The sequence below is a fragment of the Carcharhinus amblyrhynchos genome, chromosome 1, assembly GCF_965287045.1.
Source record: "Carcharhinus amblyrhynchos chromosome 1, sCarAmb.v2.hapA, whole genome shotgun sequence".
Taxonomy (NCBI): Eukaryota; Metazoa; Chordata; class Chondrichthyes; order Carcharhiniformes; family Carcharhinidae; genus Carcharhinus; species Carcharhinus amblyrhynchos.
The window spans coordinates 1,429,645-1,454,093 of NC_137324.1; the positions used below are offsets into that span (position 1 = coordinate 1,429,645).

General features: G+C 48.6%; 1 protein-coding gene across 1 annotated transcript in view; it reads right to left on the reverse strand.

Annotated features, from left to right (window-relative positions):
* Positions 1-1,758: 1,758 nt before the first annotated feature.
* The window catches only part of LOC145348451 (zinc metalloproteinase-disintegrin-like protein H4 subunit A), a 123,735-nt gene continuing 101,044 nt past the window's right edge, over positions 1,759-24,449 (reverse strand). Inside the window, exons 8-10 of the mRNA XM_080196647.1 lie at positions 9,584-9,673; positions 2,454-2,648; positions 1,759-1,785 (exon numbers count right to left, since the gene is read on the reverse strand). Coding sequence (XP_080052773.1) covers positions 1,759-1,785; positions 2,454-2,648; positions 9,584-9,673 — 312 coding nt within the window. The remainder of the gene's footprint in view (positions 1,786-2,453; positions 2,649-9,583; positions 9,674-24,449) is intronic.

The window sequence follows — 24,449 nt, forward strand, 5'->3', positions numbered from 1 at the left end:
AGGAGCATGGGGGTTGGTGCAGGCAAGTCCTGGAGATGTCTGGTGGACTTTCTCCTGCTGCATTCAGGTTTTGGCCCATTGACGAATGACATCTGTGGGGTGGGCGGGGGCGGTTCCATTTCCTCACAGCTCCCTGGATGAGTTTCCATCAAGGATCCCGTACCCTACCCCAACGCCCCCTCCCAGCAGCGCTATAGCACACTGTGGGAAACAGCTTCGAGGGCTCCCACTCACCCCGCCCCACCCCACCCCCTCACTCCCACCCCCTCTCCAAGCAGTGCTATAGCATACTGTGGGAAGCAGTTTCGAGGGCTCCTTCTTGCAGTGATAGTGTCTTGCCGCAGGATGTGGTCAGGAATCTACTGAGTGCTGGGTTTCTGGTGTGAGGGAGGAGTGCACCATGTGCTGACTGAGGCCTAACCAGAAGAAGCAGCTGCTGCTCCAGGCCAGGATGCAGAGGTTCAGACATTGAATCTGTTGTCAGTGGGCACCCATCTGGTGTTGTCTGTAGTCTGTCCCTGCCCTGTGACACTGACCAGCAACACATGCCTGTAACAGATGCTGCAGTTACACACATAGCAATGGCTCAAGGGTGTGCAGTGCCCACGTCTGCACACAGAACTACATAATCTGTGCCAGCATTTGTCACGACTGGAATCTCTCACAATCCAAATCGGCCATGCATGGCACCATGGATTGTATGGGGTTCCAGCTCCTACAAGTGGGGGTACTGGCCCAAGTGAGCATTTGGGGGTGGTCTGGGTCTATGCAGCCAATGGGAATAATCTGTCACTCTATGTTTTTTTCCAAACCCCACTGTGCAGATGGTTCTCGATTTGTTTGAACTGGAGCTGGCCATGTCGGTGGCAGCAAGGGCAGGCGAGGAGGTGGAGAGAGCACTGCAAGAGCAGCCACTACCAGTCCCTCAGGAAGGAGGGCCGCCAAGGACCAGGAGGTGGGTGAGCAGGCTCCTGAGAGGATGCCCAGAAGGCGGAGGGTGCCAAGGCCAAGGAGGTACAGGCACAGCAATTCCTTCGAGGCCCTCTGAGGAGATGTTGCCGGCTGTGCTTTTCCAAGACTACAGTGCATCACATTTGTGAGGTGCTCTCACACGTTAGGAGAGGGGGTGGCCACCCATACCCTGTGGATGTGAAGGTGACAGTAGCCCTCAATTTCTATGCCTCTGGATCATTCCAGGCTCCCAGTGAGGACCCGTGCAGAGATGTGCGTGGCAGGTCACAAATGCCCTGTGTGCCTGGGCCGGGCAGTTCATTAATTTCAATGTGGGCCATGCACAGCAAAAGGCCCAGGCTCTTAGCTTCACCTCCAACGCTGGGATCCTGAATATGCAGTGAATGGCACGCACACTACCTTGCGGGCCCCACGTGCAGGGCCACTGCGATTTGTGAACCAGAAGGGATTCCACTCCCTGAATGTCCAAATTGACTGCGACCATCAGCTCAAGATTATGCAGGTCAATGCACGCCACCCAGGGGGTGTCCATGACAGCTTTGTGGCAGTCTGGGCACTACTGGGCGACAAGTTAAGGTCATGGCAGATGACACCTGTACAGAGGCCCCAGGCTGAGGTGGAGACCTGCTACAACAAGGCCAAGCACCAACCCGGTCCGTCATTGAATGGTGCATTGGCGTAGGGTGGGGTGGGGGGCACTTCATCAAGGGTCCACTGGATGTTGGGGAAGGTAAGGCAGGCACTCTTAAACACATGGCTGAGTCTGCAAGGCTTAACAGGCAACCTCTATGTTTCGGAGTCGGGAACACAGAGCTGTTGAAGGGGGCAGTGTGGGGGGTGGGTGAAGAGAATCAGAGACACATTAGTCGCAGCTTGATGTGCAATTAACAGTCTATGGTGCTCTTAACATAAATGATTCCCAAACTCTGACTAATGCTGACCCTCAACCCCACCCTCTAGTGAACTACAATTTTCTAACCTTGTGCGGCCGACTGCTTCTTCTAGGTGCTCCCTCAGGATGCACATCGGAGGTGCAGGTGTCCAGCTGTGGTGCATGTCCCACTGCCTGTGATGCCCTTGATAGACATCCCCTCTGTGGCACTTCTTTGTGCCACCCTGTTCACCTCGTTAGCCCTGAGATGCCCCAGTGTGAGAAAGGGGGCAGTCGGAAGGTCTCGGGATGTCCAGGCTCTTCTGGGTGGAAGACCCTGACATGGGCTCGAGCCTTTCCTCCCTTGGGGTGGCCCAGAGGTCCCAGGGACACTCCATGGGATGCCAGGATAGTTTGGACTGAGCTCCAGAAGCTCGGCATCACTTGGCTCTGCCAGTCCTGGGGGACAAGATGCGCCTGCCTCATGGTCTGTGAGCCTGGAGCCCTGGCCCTCTGAGCCTGGGCTAAGTTGTCGAGGCTCAGAGCCACAGCTTGGTGTGTCTCCAGAATGCCAGTGGCGATCCCAGCCATGGCCAGCAGTGTGTCCCACATGCCCTCCGTCACCCATGGCCATGGAATAATATGCCTCCTGGATGCTGGAAACATACTCGTCCATGGCCCGCTGTGTCTCCAGGATGGCTTGGATCCTGTCATCCATGAGGACAGACCCTTGAACAAGCCTTTCCACTGCAGTCGCCACCCTTGCAGTGTTGGCCTGGTTCGCACACTGTGTCGGCACCACTTCCTGCAACAACAGAAGTGGTGAATGCCAAGAGCCTGACACCGCACTCTGGCAGGCAGTGCCACAAAAAAAATGTACAACCTTCTGCAAGAAGCAAGGGTGAGTGAGCATCCCTCTTAGAACCTCATGTATACTTGGCACACATCTCCAACCCTGCTTATTCACCTGAAAGCCATGCAACAAGTGACCCTTCCCCCAAGAACAGAATGTAACCCCTTCCCCTCACCCCTTCCATGGTGACCACTTTCCTCAAAACTGCCAGCACAACACCGGAGACACAAGTGCGCATTTTACACCACGCACTACAATACGTTAATTCTTGCTTTACATCTTATGTTCCCCTCGGAAAATAAAATCCACATTGCATGGGAGATGACACACACTGTTGGTGGTGTGCCTGACCTGTGGCAGCTGACTAGCATGGAGGAGTGTGCCATGGAGCTGGCGGGGCTGATAGGCCACTGATCTTGATGCTGGAAGGTCTTTTCCACGATCTCCCAACGATGTGCACATGCGCACGCTCATCCCGTCGATTTCAGGTGCTTTGGCCCCACTTGTCCCCCTCCCCCCACCAAGCGTTTAATGATATTCACAACTGCGTCTCTGCAGTGCACAGACCGCAGAGATTCGGGTGAGAAGCTGAACTGTCAGAACTGTCACAATCTAGAACAGTTTTCCCACCAATTCAGCACTTCTGGGAGAATCACCGCCAAAATGTATTAAATAAAGGCATTTATTGTCCAGACAGGAAAAAAGGTCTTTCTTATGGGCCAGGTGAGGACAAAGGATGGACAAACCGCCCTGAAAGGACGCAATATGTTCCCCTACCAGAGTTACTACCCCTCCCTGAGACCCCATACACGCCCAACAGCTGTACGTTCCTGCCAAGACTCCAAAAACACAGGAAATGCACAGACACAAACAATTGTTTGCAGTTTAAAAAACTGGCAGTCTTGAAGCATTAATGCATTTCAAGAGATAATTGAAGTTATATGACTTGTAATGAATCAAGGCTCCAGCGAGAGGGCAACTCTAAAAAGAGAAACTCCAAGAGAAAGACCCCAGACTTTGGGAATGAAAGGATTAGAGGGGAATGAAAGGCTGCAGGAGGTGGGGAACAAAAGACCGCAGGAGGAGAGGAATGAAAGACTCTAAATGATGAAGTGAAAACAATAATAGAGCTTCGATTTTTTTGGTGTCCGTATCACCAACAACCTGTCCTGGTCCCCCATGCTGACGTTAAAGTTGAGAAAGCCCACCAACGCTTCTAATTTCTCAGAAGACGAAGGAAATTTGGCATGTCAGCGACAACTCTCACCAATTTTACAGATGCACCATAGAAAGCATTCTTTCTACTTGTATCACAGCTTGGTATGGCTCCTGCTCTGCCCAAGACCACAAGGAATTACAAAAGGTCATGAATGTAGCCCAATCCATCACACAAACCAGTCTCCCATCCATTGACTCTGTCCACACTTCCCACTGCCTCGTTAAAGCAGCCACCATAATTAAGGACCCCACGCACTCTGGATATTCTCTCTTCCACTTTCTTCCATTTGGAAAAAGATTCAAAAATCTGAGATCATGTACCAACTGGCTCAAGAACAGCTTCTTCCTGAGGAATTGAGTTTAGGAGTTGGGAGATAATGCTGAGACTATATAAGACCCTGGTCAGACCCCACTTGGAGTACTGTGCTCAGTTCTGGTCGCCTCAAGACAGGAAGGATGTGGAAGCCATAGAAAGGGTGCAGAGGAAATTTCCAAGGATGTTGTCTGGATTGGGTGGCATGCCTAATGAGGATAGGTTGAGGGAGCTCGGTCTTTTCTCCTTCGAGAGACTAAGGTTGAGAGGTGACCTGACAGAGGTGTATAAGATGTTAAGAGGTGTAGATCGAATGGATTCTCAGAGGCTTTTTCCCAGGGCTGAAATGGCTGCCACAGTGTGTTAATACATGTGACAATAATAAATCAAACCAAATCAAAGAGATGATGCTGCAGCGAAATGAACTGGAAACAAATAATAAAGTTATAATGAGTCAGAAAGTAAAATAAGCCACAGGGAAAAAAGTTGTAAGAGTGAAGACACTGCTGTCTCACAGCGCCAGGGGCCCGGGGCAGCCAGGTGACACAGTGGTTAGCACTGCTGTCTCACAGCGCCAGGGACCCGGGGCAGCACGGTGACACAGTGATTAGCACTGCTGTCTCACAGCGCCAGGGACCCGGGGCAGCACGGTGACACAGTGATTAGCACTGCTGTCTCACAGTGCCAGGGACCCGGGGCAGCACGGTGACACAGTGATTCACACTGCTGTCTCACAGTGCCAGGGACCCGGGGCAGCACGGTGACACAGTGATTAGCACTGCTGTCTCACAGCACCAGGGACCCAGGGCAGCACGGTGACACAGTGATTAGCACTGCTGTCTCACAGTGCCAGGGACCCGGGGCAGCACGGTGACACAGTGATTAGCACTGCTGTCTCACAGTGCCAGGGACCCGGGGCAGCACGGTGACACAGTGATTAGCGCTGCTGTCTCACAGCGCCAGGGGCCCGGGGCAGCCAGGTGACACAGTGGTTAGCACTGCTGTCTCACAGCGCCAGGGACCCGGGGCAGCACGGTGACACAGTGATTAGCACTGCTGTCTCACAGCGCCAGGGACCCGGGGCAGCACGGTGACACAGTGATTAGCACTGCTGTCTCACAGTGCCAGGGACCCGGGGCAGCACGGTGACACAGTGATTCACACTGCTGTCTCACAGTGCCAGGGACCCGGGGCAGCACGGTGACACAGTGATTAGCACTGCTGTCTCACAGCACCAGGGACCCAGGGCAGCACGGTGACACAGTGATTAGCACTGCTGTCTCACAGTGCCAGGGACCCGGGGCAGCACGGTGACACAGTGATTAGCACTGCTGTCTCACAGTGCCAGGGACCCGGGGCAGCACGGTGACACAGTGATTAGCACTGCTGTCTCACAGTGCCAGGGACCCGGGGCAGCACGGTGACACAGTGATTAGCACTGCTGTCTCACAGTGCCAGGGACCCGGGGCAGCACGGTGACACAGTGATTAGCACTGCTGTCTCACAGTGCCAGGGACCCGGGGCAGCACGGTGACACAGTGATTAGCGCTGCTGTCTCACAGTGCCAGGGACCCGGGGCAGCACGGTGACACAGTGGTTAACACTGCTGTCTCACAGCGCCAGGGACCCGGGGCAGCACGGTGACACAGTGATTAGCGCTGCTGTCTCACAGTGCCAGGGACCCGGGGCAGCACGGTGACACAGTGGTTAACACTGCTGTCTCACAGCGCCAGGGACCCGGGGCAGCACGGTGACACAGTGGTTAACACTGCTGTCTCACAGCGCCAGGGACCCGGGGCAGCACGGTGACACAGTGGTTAGCACTGCTGTCTCACAGTGCCAGGGACCCGGGGCAGCACGGTGACACAGCGGTTAGCACTGCTGTCTCACAGCACAAGGGACCGAGGTTCAATTCCAGCCTTGTGTGACTGTCTTTGCGGAGTCTGCATGTTCTCCCCATGTCTCATGGGTTTCTTCCAGGTGCTCCAGTTTCCTTCCACAGTCCAAAAGAAAGAGTACAGAGTAGGGAAAGAGTGTGTATACGGGAGAAGGAGGAAGCGTATATCGGAGAGAGAGAGGAGGAGAAAGAGAGAGTGTACAGAGTGGGATAGGGAAAGACCGTGCATATAGTGGGGAGAGTACCGAGCAAGATAGGGAAAGAGAGTGTACAGGGGGAGAGAGAGAGAGAACACAGAGAGAGAAAGGCAAAGCAAGGGCATATGGGGGAGAGAGAGTACAGAGTGGGTTAAGGAAAGAGAGAGTACACGGGGGGGGTGGGATCCTGAGTAGCAGGGATGAAAGTGAGGGGGGCATAGATGGGGACTGCAATGCACGGCATCGTGGGGGTGGAGCAGAGCAGGGTTTGAAATGCTTATACTTTAATGCGAGGAGTATTCGCAATAAAGTGGATGAACTTGCAGCGTGGATCAGTATCTGGGACTTTGATGTTGTGGCCATTTCACAGACATGGATAGAGCAGGGTCAGGAATGGTTGTTGCAGGTTCCGGGGTTCAAATGCTTCAGTCGGAGTAGAGAAGGAGGTAGAAGGGGGGGAGGGGTAGCATTATTAGTCAAGGATTGTATCACAGTGTCAGAGAAGAAGTTTGATGAGGACTTGTCTGTTGAGGTAGTATGGGCGGAGATTAGAAATAGGAGAGGGGAGGTCACCCTGTTGGGAGTCTTTTATAGACCTCCTAAAAGTTCTAGAGAGGTTGAGGAAAGGATTGCGGAGACGATCCTGGATAGGAGTGAAAGTAATAGGGTAATTGTTATGGGGGACTTTAACTTTACTAATATTGATTGGAATAGCTATAGCTGTAGCTCATTAGAGGGGTCAATTTTTGTACAAAGCGTGCAGGAAGGTTTTCTGACTCAGTATGTAGATAGGCCAACTAGAGGTGAGGCTATATTGGATTTGGTGCTGGGAAATGAGCCAGACCAGGTGTTAGACTTGGAAGTTGGTGTGCACTTTGGTGATAGTGACCACAATTCGGCTACGTTCACCTTAGTGATGGAAAGGGATAGGCATGAACCTCGGGTCAGTAGTTTTAGCTGGGGGAAGGGTAATTATGAGGCTATTAGGAGAGAATTAGGAAGCCAGGTTGGACTAGGAGACTACAGGGTCTGGGAACGTCCGAAATGTGGAGTTTTTTCAAGGAGCAGCTACTGCGAGTCCTCGATATATATGTCCCTGTCAGGCATGAAGGAAATGGTCGAGCTAGGGAACCGTGGTGCACTAGGAAAGTTGATTTGCTGGTTAAAAGGAAAAAGGAGGCTAATGTCAGGATGAGACTTGAGGGCTCAGGTAGTGCACTGGAAAGCTTTAGATTGGCTAGGAGGGAGTTAAAGAGTGAGTTAAGAAGGGCTAAAAGAGGACATGAGAAGACTTTGGCTGATAGGATTAAGGGGAATCCTAAGGCGTTCTATAGATATGTTAAGAACAGAAGATTGGTTAGGGCAAGATTAGGGCCAGTTAGAGAAAGCAGTGGGAAGTTATGTGTGGAACTGGAAGAGATTGGAGAGGCATTGAACCAATATTTCTCTTCGGTATTCACGCAGGGGGACATAAATGTAGCTGTGGAGAACACTGGGTTACAGGGTTGTAAACTTGATAGTATTGCAGTTGATAAGGAGGATTTGCTAGATATTCTTGAGGGTTTGAAAATAGATAAGTCCCCTGGGCCGGATGGGATTTACCCTAGGATTCTCTGGGAGGCAAGAGAGGCGATTGCAGAGCCTCTGGCTCTGATCTTCAGGTCGTCGTTGGTCACAGGTATAGTGCCAGAAGATTGGAGGATAGCGAATGTTGTCCCATTGTTTAAGAAGGGGAACAGAGACTTCCCCGGGAATTATAGACCGGTGAGTCTTACTTCTGTTGTGGGTAAGGTTTTAGAAAAAATTATTAGGGATAGGATTTATAGTTATTTAGAGAGTAATGAATTGATTGGAGACAGTCAGCATGGTTTTGTGGAGGGTAGGTCGTGCCTTACTAACCTTATTGAGTTTTTTGAGAAAGTGACCAAAGAGGTGGATGGGGGTAAGGCAGTTGACGTGGTATATATGGACTTTAGTAAGGCGTTTGATAAGGTTCACCATGGAAGGCTTCTGCAGAAAATGCAGATGTATGGGACTGAGGGTGATTTAAGTAATTGGATCAGGAATTGGCTGGCGGATAGGAGACACAGGGTGGTGGTTGATGAAAAGTATTCGTCATGGAGTTCAGTTACAAGTGGTGTGCCTCAGGGATCTGTTTTGGGGCCACTGCTGTTTGTAATTTTTATAAATGATCTGGATGAGGGTATAGTTGGGTGGATTAGTAAATTTGCTGATGACACCAAAGTTGGAGGTGTGGTAGATAGTGAGGAGGGGTGTCATAGTTTACAGAGAGACTTGGACAAGTTGCAGAGCTGGGCTGAGAGGTGGCGGATGGAGTTTAATGCAGAAAAGTGTGAGGTAATTCACTTTGGCAGGAATAACAGATGTGTAGAGTATAGGGCTAATGGTAGGACTCTGAATAGTGTTGATGAACAGAGGGATCTAGGTTGAGGTTGTTTTCGTTAGAAAGAAGGTGGCTAAGAGGGGACCTTTTTGAAACATATAAGATGATTAGAGGTTTAGATAGGGTGGACAGTGATAGCCTTTTTCCTCAGATGGAGAAAGCTAGCACGAGGGGGCATAGCTTTAAATTAAGGGGTGGTAGTTATAGGACGGATGTCAGAGGTAGGTTCTTTACCCAGAGGGTGGTGAGGGATTGGAATGCCCCGCCTGCTGCAGTTGTGGATGCGCCTAGTTTGGAGGCGTTTAAGAGATCTGTGGATAGGTTTACGGATGGAAAGGGATTGGTTTAGGTTAGAGGGTCATTGTTTTTTAATTGGTCGGTGCAACATCGTGGGCCGAAGGGCCTGTTCTGCGCTGTAATGTTCTATGTTCTGTAGGAGAGTGAGAGAGAGGGAGAGAGAGAGACAGCACACAGTGAGACAGGGAATGTGAATGTACACAACAGAGAGTGAAATAGTGGACACCAGAGAGTGAGAGAGGCCTTAGTGTGGAATAGAGAAGGAGAGTGTACATGGGAGAGAGAGAGCAAGCACAAGAGCTGGACATGGAAAGAGAGTGTACACGAGAGAGAGAGAGAGAGAGAGAACAAAGATTGGGATTGAGAAAGATAATGTACAGTGGAGAGAGAGCGAGAGAGAGAGAGAGCACAGAGCAGATTAGGGAAATGACTGAAGACTGGAGTCAGAGAGAGAGCACAGAGTGGCACAGGAAAAGAGAATGCACAGTGGAGAGAGAGGGAGAGGGGCAGAGTGGGAACTGAACGCACAGCCGACATTGGGAGATGAAATAAAAATTTTACCTCCATGTCAATACTCACAGTGTTCACCAAATTTATAACTCGAATCACTTCCTGCCTAACAGCGTCATCAGTATCCCCCAGTTTCTTCGTCTGAAGGGAAACAAAATGATTGGCTTTGAATCAGGTGATCAAAGTATCTCCATCCCTCCCAGAAACATCACCTGTTCCCATCATTCCACATGATTGTAAATGATGAAAGGGCACCCCTCATAATGAGGCCACTCAGTCTGTGTGTATCCCTGCTCCAGCTGCTCTTTATCCTTTCCATATCAAATTGCCTTTTGGAAGTTTCCAATCAAGCTGCTTCCTTTATGCTTGCCGGCAGTTCAGTCTGAATCATGATGACTCCAGTTCAAATCCAGGGGGTCAAATATTTTGAAAAGAATACAGAGGGACTGGAGGGTTTGTAGTCACGTGTTACAATGTTAACACCAGGAATATTTGGCCATACATAATAGTGAATGGTTCATAGGCTGTGTCTTTTTTTTTCTTGAGGAGAGATGGCAGAGAGTTGTCCTGATAGAGATTGCCAAAATGATGGGAGGTTTTGTCATATTGTTCGTGACAAACATCCACCAGATAGATTGATGAATAAATAGTTGATTGAGATAAATAACTTTTGACAGAGAATAATGAAAAGGAAGGAGTACCCCATGATTCAAGACTCCCAGCAAACAGGGGAACTCCATACTTAGTCCCTGGAGCTGGGCACTCTGTCCCAGCTGGCCAACTGCTTTACGTGACCCCCCGAGAGCCCACCCATACAAGCAGCATCATGAATCAAAGGTACAGTTGAGGTGGACAACATGGTATATGTGGGTAGCCGATGTCTGCTGCAAATTGTTCTACCATTGCATGGACTTCTTCTTGTGCATCCAATCATTTGGAAGGTGCATCTATTGTTTTTGTTTCGGAGCAGCAGGAAACCGGAAGTCAGCCGTAGGGAGACCTGGGTAACTTTGTTTCACCTAATAAATTTGAACGGTGAGGGAACCCGAGACACTTAACGTATAATGTCTCCCACCCCCCACCTCCCCGCCCCCCACCCCCACTCCTCCAACCAACACAGAGATGTAGAGGAAAGGATTGCAAGGATGATCCTGGATAGGAGAGAAAGTAACAGGATGTTTGTTATGGGGGACTTTAACTTTACAAATATCGATTGGAAAAGCTATAGTTCAAGCACGTTAGAGGGGTCAGGGAACCAGCCCCAAGTTGTGGTTCATGTAGGTACCCATGACATGGGTACGAAAAGGGATGGGGATGTAAGACAGAAATTCAGGGAGTTAGGTTGGAAGCTTAGGGCTAAAACAAACTGAGTTGTTATCTCTGGTTTGTTACCCGTGCCACGGGATAGCGTGGAGAAGAACAGAGAGAGAGAACATTTGAACTCGTGGCTAAAGGGATGGTGAAGGAGGGAAGGGTTCAGACACCTGGACAATTGGGGCTTATTCTGGGGTAGGTGGGACCTCTACAAGAGGGATGGTAGACACCTGAACCAGAGGGGTACCAATATCTTGGGGGGAAAATTTGCCAATGCTATTCGGGGGGGTTTAAACTGATTCAGAGGGGGGATGGGAACCTGAATTGTAGCTCCAATGTACAGGAGGATGAGAATAGGGAGGTCATGGATAAGGTTTCTAGGTCACAGCAGTGTATTGGCAGGCAGGAGGGTGGTTTGAAGTGTGTATACTTTAATGCGAGGAGCATACGCAATAAGGTGGACAAACTTGCAGCCTGGATTGGTGCCTGGGACTTCGATGTTGTGGCCATTACAGAGACATGGATAGAGCAGGGACAGGAATGGTTGTTGCAGGTTCCGGGGTTCAGATGTTTCAGTCAGAGCAGAGAAGGTGGTAGAAGAGGGAGAGGCGAGGCATTGTTAGTCAAGGACAGTATTATGGTGGCAGAAAGGACGTTTGATGTGGACTCGTCTATTGAGATAGTATGGGCTGAGATTAGAAACAGGAAAGGAGAGGTCACCCTGCTGGGAGTTTTTTATAGGCCTCCAAAAAGTTCCAGAGATGTAGAAAAAAGGATTGCAAAGATGACCCTGGATAGGTGCGAAAGTAACAGGGTAGTTGTTATGGGGGACTTTAACTTTACAAATATTGATTGGAAAAGCTATAGTTCAAGTACGTTAGAGGGGTCAGTTTTTGTCCAATGTGCGCAGGAAGGATTCATGACACAGTATGTAGATACGCCAACAAGAGGTGAGGCTACATTGGATTTGGTACTGGGTAATGAACCAGACCGGGCGTTAGACTTGGAGGTACGTGAGCATTTTGGTGATAGTGACCACAATTGGGTTACGTTTACCTGAGTGATGCAAAGGGATAGGCATATACCGAAGGGCAGAAGTTATAGCTGGGGGAAAGGTAATTATGAGGCTATTAGGCGAGATTTAGGATACATAGGGTGGAGTAGGAAATTGCAGGGGCTGGGAACATCTGAAATGTGGAGCTTATTCAAGGAGCAGCTACTGTGAGTCCTTGATAAATATGTACCTGTCAGGCAGGAAGGGAGTGGTCGAGCGAGGGAACCGTGGTGGACTAAGGAAGTTGAATCTCTGGTGAAGAAGAAGATGGAGGCTTATGTAAAGATGAGACATGAAGGCTCAGTTAGGGCACTGGAGAGTTACAAATTAAGTAAAAAGTCTGACAACACCAGGTTTTAGTCCAACCGATTTATTTGATAATACTCACAAGCTTTTGAGGCTTCCCTCTTCGTCAGGTGAATGGAGAGTTCTGGCCTCAGACAGAGCATATAAAGCACAGACAGTTTAGAGATTACTGATTAGAATGCGGACCCTTACATTCTAATCAGTAATCTCTAAACTGTCTGTGCTTTATATGCTCTGTCTGAGGCCAGAACTCTCCATTCACCTGACGAAGAGGGAAGCCTCGAAAGCTTGTGAGTATTATCAAATAAATCGGTTGGACTAAAACCTGGTGTTGTCAGACTTTTTACTGTGTTTACGCCAGTCCAACGCCGGCATACCCACATCATGAGTTACAAATTAGCCAGGGAGGAGCTAAAGAGAGAGTTAAGAAGAGCTAGAAGGGGACATGGGAAGACTTTGGCGGATAGGATCAAGGAGAACCCTAAAGCTTTCTACAGGTATGTCAACAATAAAAGGCTGGTTAGGGCAAGATGAAGGCCAGTCAGAGACAGCAGTGGGAAGTTGTGCGTGGAGCCTGAAGAGATAGGAGAGGCACTAAATGAATATTTTTCGTCAGTATTCACTCAGGAAAAAGTCAATGCAGTCGGGGAGAATACTGAGATACAGGCTTTTAGATGAGACGGGATTGAGGTACATAAGGAAGAGCTGTAAGCAATTCATGAGAGTATGAAAATAGATAAGTCCCCTGGGCCGGATGGGATTTATCCTAGGATTCTCTGGGAGGCTAGGGAGGGGATTGCAGAGCCTTTGGCTTTGATCTTCATGTCGTCATTGGCTACAGGTATAGTGCCGGAAGACTGGAGGATAGCAAATGTTGTCCCCTTGTTCAAGAAGGGGAGTAGAGACCATCCTGGGAATTATAGACCGGTGAGCCTTACTTCTCTTGTGGGCAAAGTTTTGGAAAGAATTATAAGAGACAGGATTTATAATCATCTAGAAAGAAATAAATTGATTAGGGATAGTCAACACGGTTTTATGAAGGGTAGGTCGTGCCTCACAAAACTTATCGAGTTCTTTGAGAAGGTGACCAAAGAGGTGGACAAGGGTAAGGCAGTTGACGTGGTGTATATGGATTTTAGCAAAGTGTTTGATAAGGTTCCCCATGGTAGACTACTGCAGAAAATGTAGATGCATGGGATTGAGGGTGATTCAGCAGTTTAGATCAGGAATTGGCTAGCTGATAGAATAGTAAAAAGTCTGACAACACCAGGTTTTAGTCCAACCTATTTATTTGATAATATATGGTCTTTCTTGATTTTCAGAAAGCGTTTGACAAAGTGCCTCACAAGAGGTTATTGCAGAAGGTCGAGGGACATGGAGTTGGGGGTAGGGTGTTAGCGTGGATAGAGGATTGGTTGTCAAATAGGAGGCAGAGAGTGGGGGTCAACGGGTGCTATTCGGATTGGCGGATGGTGACTAGTGGAGTGCCCCAGGGGTCGGTGCTGGGGCCTCAGCTTTTTACCATTTATATAGATGATCTGGAGGAGGGAACCGAGTGTAGAGTGTCGAAATTTGCTGATGACACCAAGATTGGGGGAACGGCAAATTGTGCGGAGGGTGTGGAGAGTCTGCAGAAGGATCTAGATAGGCTGGGCGAATGGGCCAGGAAATGGCAAATGGAATTTAATGTTGGCAAGTGTGAGGTGGTCCACTTTGGTAGGAAGAGGAGGACGTGAATAATTTGCCGGGTGTTAGCGATGGAAAGGTGGTAGGACTGGAGGGTCTTAATGACATTACTGTTACTAGAGAGGTGGTGCGCGACAGACTGGAGGGGCTGATTGTGGACAAGTCCCCAGGACCGGATGGAATGCATCCGAGGGTTCTGAAAGAAATGGCGGAGGTGATAGTGGATGCCTTGGTGGTTATTTTCCAGACGTCGCTGGATTCCGGGGAAGTGCCGGAAGATTGGAAAACGGCTAATGTTACGCCGTTGTTTAAGAAGGGTGCCAGGCAAAAGGCGGGGAATTATAGGCCGGTTAGTTTAACGTCTGTGGTAGGTAAAATGTTAGAATCCGTCATTAAGGAGGAAATTGCGAGGCATCTTGAAGGGAATTGCTTGATAGGGCGGACGCAACACGGTTTCATTAAAGGGAAGTCGTGTCTGACAAATTTACTGGAGTTCTATGAGGATGTGTCTAGGGCAGTGGATAGAGGAGAGCCGGTGGATGTGGTCTTTCTGGATTTTCAGAAGGCGTTTGACAAGGTACCTCACAAGAGGTTATTGCAGAAGGTCAGGGGACATGGAGTTGGGGGTAGGGTGTTAGCGTGGATAGAGGATTGGTTGTCAAATAGGAGGCAGAGAGTGGGGGTCAATGGGTGCTATTCGGATTGGCGGTTGGTGACTAGTGGGGTGCCCCAGGGGTCGGTGCTGGGGCCTCAGCTATTTACCATTTATATAGATGATCTGGAGGAGGGAACCGAGTGCAGGGTGTCGAAATTTGCTGATGACACCAAGATTGGGGGAAAGGCAAATTGTGCGGAGGGTGTGGAGAGTCTGCAGAAGGATCTAGATAGGCTGGGCGAATGGGCCAGGAAATGGCAAATGGAATTTAATGTTGGCAAGTGTGAGGTGGTCCACTTTGGTAGGAAGAATGGTAGGAAGGACTATTACTTACGTGGCGAAAAACTGCAGCAGGCGACGGTGCAGAGGGACCTCGGGGTCCTTGTGCATGAGTCGCAAAAACCCAGCTTGCAGGTGCAGCAGGTGGTCAGGAAGGCGAATGGGATGCTGGCCTTCATAGCGAGGGGGATTGAATATAAAAGTAGGGAGGTCTTGCTGCAGCTGTATAGGGCATTGGTGAGGCCGCAGCTGGAGTACTGTGTGCAGTTTTGGGCGCCACACCTGCGCAAGGATATTTTGGCCCTGGAGGGAGTGCAGAGGAGGTTTACTAGGCTGATGCCGGAGTTGAGGGGATTGAGCTATGAGGAGAGGCTGAATAAACTAGGCTTGTACTCGTTAGAGTTTAGAAGAATGAGGGGAGATCTCATTGAGACGTATAAGATGATGAATGGGATGGATAGGATAGAGGTGGAGAGACTCTTCCCGCTCAAAAAAGACAGTAGGACTAGGGGGCACAGCCTCAAGATAAAGGGGAGGCGGTTTAGAACGGAGTTGAGGAGGAACTTCTTCACTCAAAGGGTGGTGAATCTCTGGAATTCTCTGCCCGTTGAAGTGGTGGAGGCTGCCTCGCTAAATATTTTTAAGACGCGGGTTGATGGGTTTTTGATAGGAGAGGGGATTAAGGGTTATGGGGAGAGGGCGGGAATGTGGAACTGAGCCACGACAGATCAGCCATGATCTTACTGAATGGCGGGGCAGGCTCGAAGGGCTAGATGGCCTACTCCTGCTCCTATTTCTTATGTTCTTATGAAAAACTGCAGCAGGCGACGGTGCAGAGGGACCTCGGGGTCCTTGTGCATGAGTCACAAAAACCCAGCTTGCAGGTGCAGCAGGTGGTCAGGAAGGCGAATGGGATGCTGGCCTTCATAGCGAAGCGGATTGAATATAAAAGTAGGGAGGTCTTGCTGCAGCTGTATAGGGCATTGGTGAGGCCGCAACTGGAGTACTGTGTGCATTTTTGGGCGCCGCACCTGCGCAAAGATATTTTGGCCTTGGAGGGAGTGCAGAGGAGGTTTACTAGGCTGATACCGGAGTTGAGGGGGTTGAGCTATGAGGAGAGGCTGAATAAACTGGGCTTGTACTCGTTAGAGTTTAGAAGAATGAGAGGAGATCTCATTGAGACGTATAAGATGATGAATGGGATGGATAGGATAGAGGTGGAAAGACTCTTCTCGCTCAAAAAAGACAATAGGACTAGGGGGCACAGCCTCAAGATAAAAGGGGGGCGGTTTAGAACGGAGTTGAGGAGGAACTTCTTCACTCAAAGGGTGGTGAATCTCTGGAATTCTCTGCCCGTTGAAGTGGTGGAGGCTGCCTCGCTAAATATTTTTAAGACGCGGGTTGATGGGTTTTTGATAGGAGAGGGGATTAAGGGTTATGGGGAGAGGGCGGGAAAGTGGAACTGAGCAGCGACAGATCAGCCATGATCTTATTGAATGGCGGGGCAGGCTCGAAGGGCTGGATGGCCTACTCCTGCTCCTATTTCTTATGTTCTTATACTCACAAGCTTTCGGGGTTAGCCCCTTCGTCAGGTGAATGGATTCTCCATTCACCTGACGAAGGGGCTAACCCCGAAAGCTTGTGAGTATATTATCAAATAAATAGGTTGGACTAAAACCTGGTGTTGTCAGACTTTTTACTGTGTTTACGCCAGTCCAACACCGGCATACCCACATCATAGCTGATAGAAGACAGAGGGTGGTGGTTGATGGGAAATAACTGAATAAACTAGGCTTGTACTCATTAGAGTTAAGAAGAATGAGGGGAGATCTCATTGAGACATATAAGATGATGAGTGGGATGGATAGGATAGAGGTGGAGAGACTCTTCCTGCTCAGAAAGGACAGTAGGACTAGGGGGCACAGCCTCAAGATAAAGGGGGGGTGGTTTAGAACGGAGTTGAGGAGGAACTTCTTCACTCAAAGGGTGGTGAATCTCTGGAATTCTCTGCCCGTTGAAGTGGTGGAGGCTGCCTCGCTAAATATTTTTAAGACGCGGGTTGATGGGTTTTTGATAAGAGAGGGGATTAAGAGTTATGGGGAGAGGGCGGGAATGTGGAACTGAGCCACAACAGATCAGCCACGATCTTATTGAATGGCGGGGTAGGCTCGAAGGGCTAGATGGCCTACTCCTGCTCCTATTTCTTCTGTTCTTATGAAATATTCAACCTGGAGTTCAGTTACAAGTGGTGTACCTCAGGGATTTGTTTTGGGGCCACTGCTGTTTGCCATTTTTATAAATGACCGAGATGAGGGTGTAGAAGGATGGGTAAGTAAATTTGCTGATGACACCAAAGTCGGAGGAGTTGTAGACAGTGAGGATGGATGTTACAGTTTGCAGAGGGACATAGATAAGCTGCAGAGCTGGGATGAGAGGTGGCAAATGGAGTTTAATGCGGAAAAATGTGAGGTGATTCACTTTGGTAAGAGTAACAGGATTACCGAATATAGGGCTAATGGAAGGAATCTTGGTAGTGTCAACGAGCAAAGAGATCTCGGTGTACGTGTGCGTAGATCCCTGAAAGTTGGCACCCAGGTTGATAAGGTTGTTAAGAAGGCGTATGGTGTGTTAGCTTTTATTGGTAGAGGGATTGAATTTCGGAACCGTGAGGTCATGTTACAACTGTACAAAACTCTGGTGCGGCCGCACTTGGAGTATTGTGTACAGTTCTGGTCGCCACATTGTAAGAAAGATGTGGAAGCATTGGAAAGGGTGCAGAGGAGGTTTACCAGGATGTTGCCTGGTATGGTGGGAAGGTCTTATGAGGAAAGGCTGAGGGACTTGAGGTTATTTTTAATTGAGAGAAGAAGGTTACGAGGTGACCTGATTGAGGCATACAAGATGATCAGAGGGTTAGATAGGGTAGACAGTGAGAGCCTTTTGCCTTGGATGGTGATGGCTAACATGAGGGAACATAGCTTCAAATTAAGGGGTGGTAATTATAGGATGGATGTCAGAGGTAGGTTCTTTACTCAGAGAGTAGTAAGGTCGTGGAATGTCCTGCCTGCAGTAGTTGTGGACTCACCAACTTTAAGGGCGCTCAAATGGTCTGTGGATAGGCATATAGATAACGTTGGAATAGTTTAGGTTAGAGGGTCATTAGATTGGTTCCACTGGTCAGCACAACATCGAGGGCCGAAGGGCCTGTACTGCACTGTAATGTTCTATGATGTAGAAAAAGAGATAGTCAGCCATGGATATGTAAGGAAATAAAGGAAGTATCAAATTGAAAAAAATGCATACAAAGTGGCAAAGATTAGTGGGAACCTAAGACATTGGGAAATCTTTAAAGGTCAACAGAAGGCCACAAAAAAAGCTATAAAGAAAGGTAAGATGGATTATGAGAGTAAACTAGCTCAGAATATCAAAACATCTACCAAAAGTGTCTCCAAATATATAAAATGAAAAACAGTGGCTCAAGTAAACATTAGTCCTTGGAGGGTGAGAAGGGGGATGTAATAACTGGAAATGAGAAAATGGCTGAGACATTGAACAGATATTTTTTGTGTCGGGCTTCACAGTGGAAAACACAAATAACATGCCAAAAATTGATGACAAGAAAGCTATGGTCTTCACCAACAACCGGTTCTAGTCCTCGAATGCTAACACTATGGTTAAGAATGCCCACCAACGCCTCTACTTTCTGAGAAGGCTAAGAAAATTTGGCACGTCAGCTACGACTCTCACCAACTTTTCTAGATGCACCACAGAAAGCATTCTTTCTGGGTGTATCCCATCTTGGTGTGGCTCCTGCTCAAGACTGCAAGAAACAACAATGGGTCGTGAATGAAACCCAGTCCATCATGCAAATCGGCCTCCCATCCATTGACTCTGTCAACACTTCCCGCTGCCTTGGCAAAGCAGTCAGCATAAATAAGGACCCCATGCACCCCGGACATTCTCTTTTCCACCTTCTTCCGTTGGGAAAAAGATACAAAAGTCTGCGGTCACATACCAACCGTCTCAAGAACAGCTTCATCTCTGTTGCTGTTAGACTTTTGAATGGAATGCATTAAGTTGATCTTTCTCTATACCTTAGCTATGACTGTAACACTACATTCTGCTCTCTCTCGTTTTCTTCTCTATGAATGGTATGCTTTTTCTTTATAGCGAGCAAGAAACAATAGTTTTCACTGTATGTTAATACATGTGACAATAATAAATAATATATCAAATCAAATCTATGGCAAGTGAGGACCAAGAAACTCATTATCAGTAAAGAAGTAGTGTTGGGCAAATACTGAAAGAGATGCCGGAGGAAATAGCAAATGCACTCGTGATAATTTACCAATTTCGCTGGACTCTGGGGTGGTTCTCACAGATTGGAAAATGGCAAACGTGATGCCACTGTTTAAAAAAGGAGGTAGACAAAAGGTGGGTAACTATAGGCAGATTAGCTTAACTTCTGTAGTAGGGAAAATGGTTGAATCTATCATCAAAGAAGAAAGAATGAGACATCTGGATATAAATTGTCCCATTGGGAAGATGCAGCATGAGTTCATGAAGGGCAGGTCATGTTTGCCTAATTTGGTCGAATTCTTTGAGAACATTACATGCACAGTGGACAATGGGGAACCTGTGGATGTGGTGTATCTGGATTTCCAGAAGGCATTTGGCAAGGTGCCGTACCAAAGGGTGCTGCATAAGATAAAGGTGCATGGTGTTACAGGTAATGTATTAGCATGGATAGAGGATTGGTTAACTAACAGAAAGCAAAGAGTGGGGGTAAATGGGTGTTTTTCTGGTTGGCGATCAGTGACTAGTGGTGTGCCTCAGGGATCAGTGTTGGGACCACAATTGTTTATGATTTACATAGATGGTTTGAAGTTGGGGAACAAGTGTAATGTGTCAAAATTCACAGATGACACTAAGATGAGTGGCACAGCAAAGGATGCAAAGGACACTGAAAGTTTACAAAGGGATATAGATAGTCTGATTGAGTGGGTGAGGGTCTGGCAGATGGAGTACAATGTTGATAAATGTAAGGTCATCCATTTTGGCAGGAATAACAGCAACATTATTATTTAAATGGTAAAAAAAATGAGATTTTGCTGTGCAGAGGGACCTGGGTGTTCTTGTGCATGAATCACAATAAGTTGGTTTGCAGGTGCAGGGGGTAATTAAGAAGGCAAATGGAATTTTGTCCTTCATTGCTAGAGGGATGGAGTTTAAAAACAGTGAGGTTATGTTGCAGTGTATAAGGTGCTGGTGAGGCCACACCTGGAGTACTATGTACAGTTTTGGTCTCCTTACTTGAGAAAGGATACACTGGCACTGGAGGGAGTGCAGAGGAGATTGACTAGGCTGATTCTGGAGTTGAGAGGATTGGTTTATGAGGAGAGACTGAGTAGACTGGAGCTGTACTCGTTGGAATTCAGAAGAATGGGGGGAGATCTTATCAAAACATATAACATTATGCCTCCCGAAGATACACAAGGCAAACACACCCAGCCATCCCGTCCTAATGGGCAATGGGACCCTGTGCAAGAACCTCTCCGGCTACGTCGAGGGCATCCTGAAACCCATTGTACAAAGAACCCACAGCTTTTGTCGCGACACTACGGACTTCCTACAGAAACTCAGCACACATGGAGCTGTTGAACCAGGAGCACTCCTTGTCACAATGGATGTCTCGGTGCTCTATACCAGCATCCCGCATGACGATAGCATTGCTGCAACTGCCTCAGTACTCAACACCGACAACTGCCAGTTTCCAGATTCAATTTTACAACTCATCCGCTTCATCGTGGACAACAATGTCTTCACCTTCAAGAACCAGTTCTCCATCCAGACACACGGAACAGCCATGGAGGCTAAATTCGCACCTCAATATGCCAACATCTTCGTGCATAGGTTTGAACAAGACTTCTTCACCGCACAGAATCTTCAACCGATGCTGTACACTAGATACATCGATGACATTTTCTTCCTTTGGCCCCATGGTGAACAATCACTGAAACAATTATATGATGGCATCAACAAGTTCCATCCCACCATCAGACTCACCATGGGCTACTCTCCAGAATCGGTTGCATTCTTGGACACACGCATCTCCATCAAGGATGGCAAGGCTGTTCCCTTCCAGTTGGTGAGCACTTCAGCGGTCATGGGCATTTGGCCTCTGATCTTCGGGTAAACGTTCTCCAATGTGGCCTTCACGACATACGACAGCGTAGAATCGCTGAGCAGAAACTGACAGCCAACTTCCGCACACGAGGATGGCCTCAACAGGGATCTTGGGTTCATGTCACACTATCTGTAACCCCTATCACTTGCCTGGGCTTGCAACATCTCACTTACTTACTGGAGACAATACACATCTCTTTAACCTATGCTTAATGCTATCTCCGCTCACACTGTCTGCACCTTTAAGAATTGATGAGCTATGAGGAGAGGCTGAATAAACTAGGCTTCTACTCGTTAGAGTTTAGAAGAATGAGGGGAGATCTCATTGAGACGTATAAGATGATGAATGGGATGGATAGGATAGAGGTGGAGAGACTCTTCCCGCTCAGAAAGGACAGTAGGACGAGGGGGCACAGCCTCAAGATAAAGGGGAGGCGGTTTAGAACAGAGTTGAGGAGGAACTTCTTCACTCAAAGGGTGGTGAATCTCTGGAATTCTCTGCCCGTTGAAGTGGTGGAGGCTGCCTCGCTAAATATTTTTAAGACACGGGTTGATGGGTTTTTGATAAGAGAGGGGATTAAGGGTTATGGGGAGAGGGCGGGAATGTGGAACTGAGCCACGACAGATCAGCCATGATCTTATTGAATGTCGGGGCAGGCTCGAAGGGCTAGATGGCCTACTCCTGCTCCTATTTCTTATGTTCTTATTTCCTCTGTACTTGCTTCCCAGCACCTTAAACCTGCGTCCTCTCGTAGCGACCATTTCAGCCCTGGGAAATAGCCTCCAAGAATCCACCCTATCTATTCCTCTCAACCTCCATCAGGTCGCCTCTCAACCTTCGTCTCTCCAGGGAGAAGAGACCGAGCTCCCTCGACCTATCTTCATAAGGCATGCCCCCCAATCCAGGCAACATCCTTGTAAATCTCCTCTGCACCCTCTCAATAGCTTCCACATCCTTCCTGTAGTGAGGTGACCAGAACTGTACACAGTACTCCAAGTGGGGACTGACAAGGGTCTTTCAAAGTTGCAGCATTACCTCCCAACTCCTAAACTCAATCCCTCGATTAATGAAGGCCAGTACACCATATGCCTTCTTGACCACATCCTCCACCTGCGAGGCCGATTTAAGAGTCCTATGGACCCGGACCCCAAGATCCTTCTGCTCTTCAACACTACTAAGACTCCTACCCTTGATATTGTACTCCTTCATCCCATTGGTCCTGCCAAAATGAACCACTACACATTTATTCGTGTTGAAGTCCATCTGCCACTTCTCTGCCCAGTCTTGCATCCTATCTATGTCACGCTGCAACTTTTGACATCCTTCCAGACCATCCACAACACCATCAACCTTCGTATCGTCGGCAAACTTACTAACCCATCCCTCCCCTTCCTCATCCAGGTCATTTATGAAAATGACAAACAGCAAGGGTCCTAGAGCAGATCCCTGGGGCACTCCACTGGTGACTGACCTCCATGCAGAAAAAGACCCATCCACAACCACTCTCTGCCTTCTGCAGGCAAGCCAGTTCTGGATCCACAAGGCCAAAGCCCCCTGGATCCCATGCCCTCTCACCTTCTGAAGAAGTCTTGCATGGGGGACCTTATCAAACGCCTTGCTGAAGTCCATGTAAACCACGTCCACCGCTCATCCTTCGTCAATGTGTTCAGTCACGTTTTCAAAGAACTCAACTAGGCTCGTAAGGCACGACCCACCCTTGACAAAGCCGTGCTGACTATTACTGATCATTTTAAACTTCCTAAATGCTCATAAATCTTGTCCCTCAGAATCCTCTCCATCAACTTACCAACCACTGAGGTCAGGCTCACCGGTCAGTAATTTCCCAGGCTATCTTGTTCCCTTTCTTCAAAATAGGAACCAGATCCGCAATCCTCCAATCCTCCGGAACCTCTCCCGTCTCCATCGACGATGCAAAGATCATCGCCAGGGGCTCTGCAATCACTTCCCTCACCTCCCACAGTAACCTGGGGTACATCCCATCCGGTCCCGGCGACTTGTCTATCTTGATAGAGTTTAAAAGTTCCAACACATCCTCTTTCTTAATGTTCCAGACAAACACCTCCAGACAAACACCTTCCTAGCCTGCCTGATCCTATCTCTTTCCAATGCTATCGTGAAGGAGATAGAATTATGATCTCCATCCCTGAGATGCTCTCCCACCGAGAGATCCGACACCTGTCAAGCACCAGGTCAAGTACAGCCTCTCCTCTCGTAGGCTTATCCACGTGCTGTGTCAGAAAACCCTCCTGAACACATCTAACAAACTCCTCCCCATCCAAACCCCTTACCCTTGGGATATTGCAGTCGATGTTTGGGAAATTAAAGTCTCCCATCACGACAACTCTGTTATTACTACATCTCTCTAGGATTTGTTTCCCTATCTGCACCTCAACTTCCCTGTCACTATTGGGCGGCCTATAGAAAACACCAAGCAAAGTTATCGACCCTTTGCTGTTCCTAACTTCCACCCACAGAGACTCCGTAGACAGTCCCTCCACGGCATCCACCTTCTCTGCAGCCATGATACTGACCCTGATCAACAGTGCCACTCCACCACCTCTCTTGCCCCCGTCCCTGTCCTTCCTGAAGCATCTGAATCCCGGCATTTGAAGTACCCAGTCCTGTCCCTTGATGACCACATCACATCCCCAAGCAGCAATCCACGCCCTAAGCTCATCTACTTTGTTCACTACACTCCTGGCGTTAAAATTGACACACCTCAGACCCTCGGTCTGGGCACTTCCCTTCTCCATTACCCGTCTAACCTCCCTCTCATACTGTCTACAGTCCTTCCCTACCTGGGAGCTAACCTCCTCGGTCTCAGTCTCCTCATCTCTATTCCCTCCCCCCAACCTTTCTAGTTTAAAGACCCCCAGTAGCCCGAGCCAACCTTCCCACCAAGATATTGGTCCTCCTGGGATTCAAGTGCCACCCGTCTTTACTGAACAGGTCACACCTGCCCCTAAAGAGGTCCCAATGATCCAGGAACTGGAATCCCTGCCCCCCTGCTCCAGTCCCTCAGCCACGCATTCACTCTCCACCTCATTCCATTCCTGCTCTCATTCTCCCGTGGCACAGGCAGCAATCCTGAGATTACTACCTTTGCGTTCCTCTTTCTCAGCTGTCTACCTAATTCCCTATAATCCCTTTTCATGACCCTTCCCTTTTCCTGCCTATGTCAGCGGTACCTATATGAACCACAACCTCCGGCTCCTCACCCTCCCCTTTCAGGATGTCTGGGACGCGTCAGAAATGACATATCAGAAACGATCTCACAATGTGAAGGTGATGGATATCGTATTGAAAGGAACAATGTTATAATTCAGGCCAGAAACTCCAAAGTGTGTTATGCAGTCTGCCTGGATCATGAGCTTTGCAATTTGAATTTGGCTAGGGTAAGCATGATAGGTTTCAC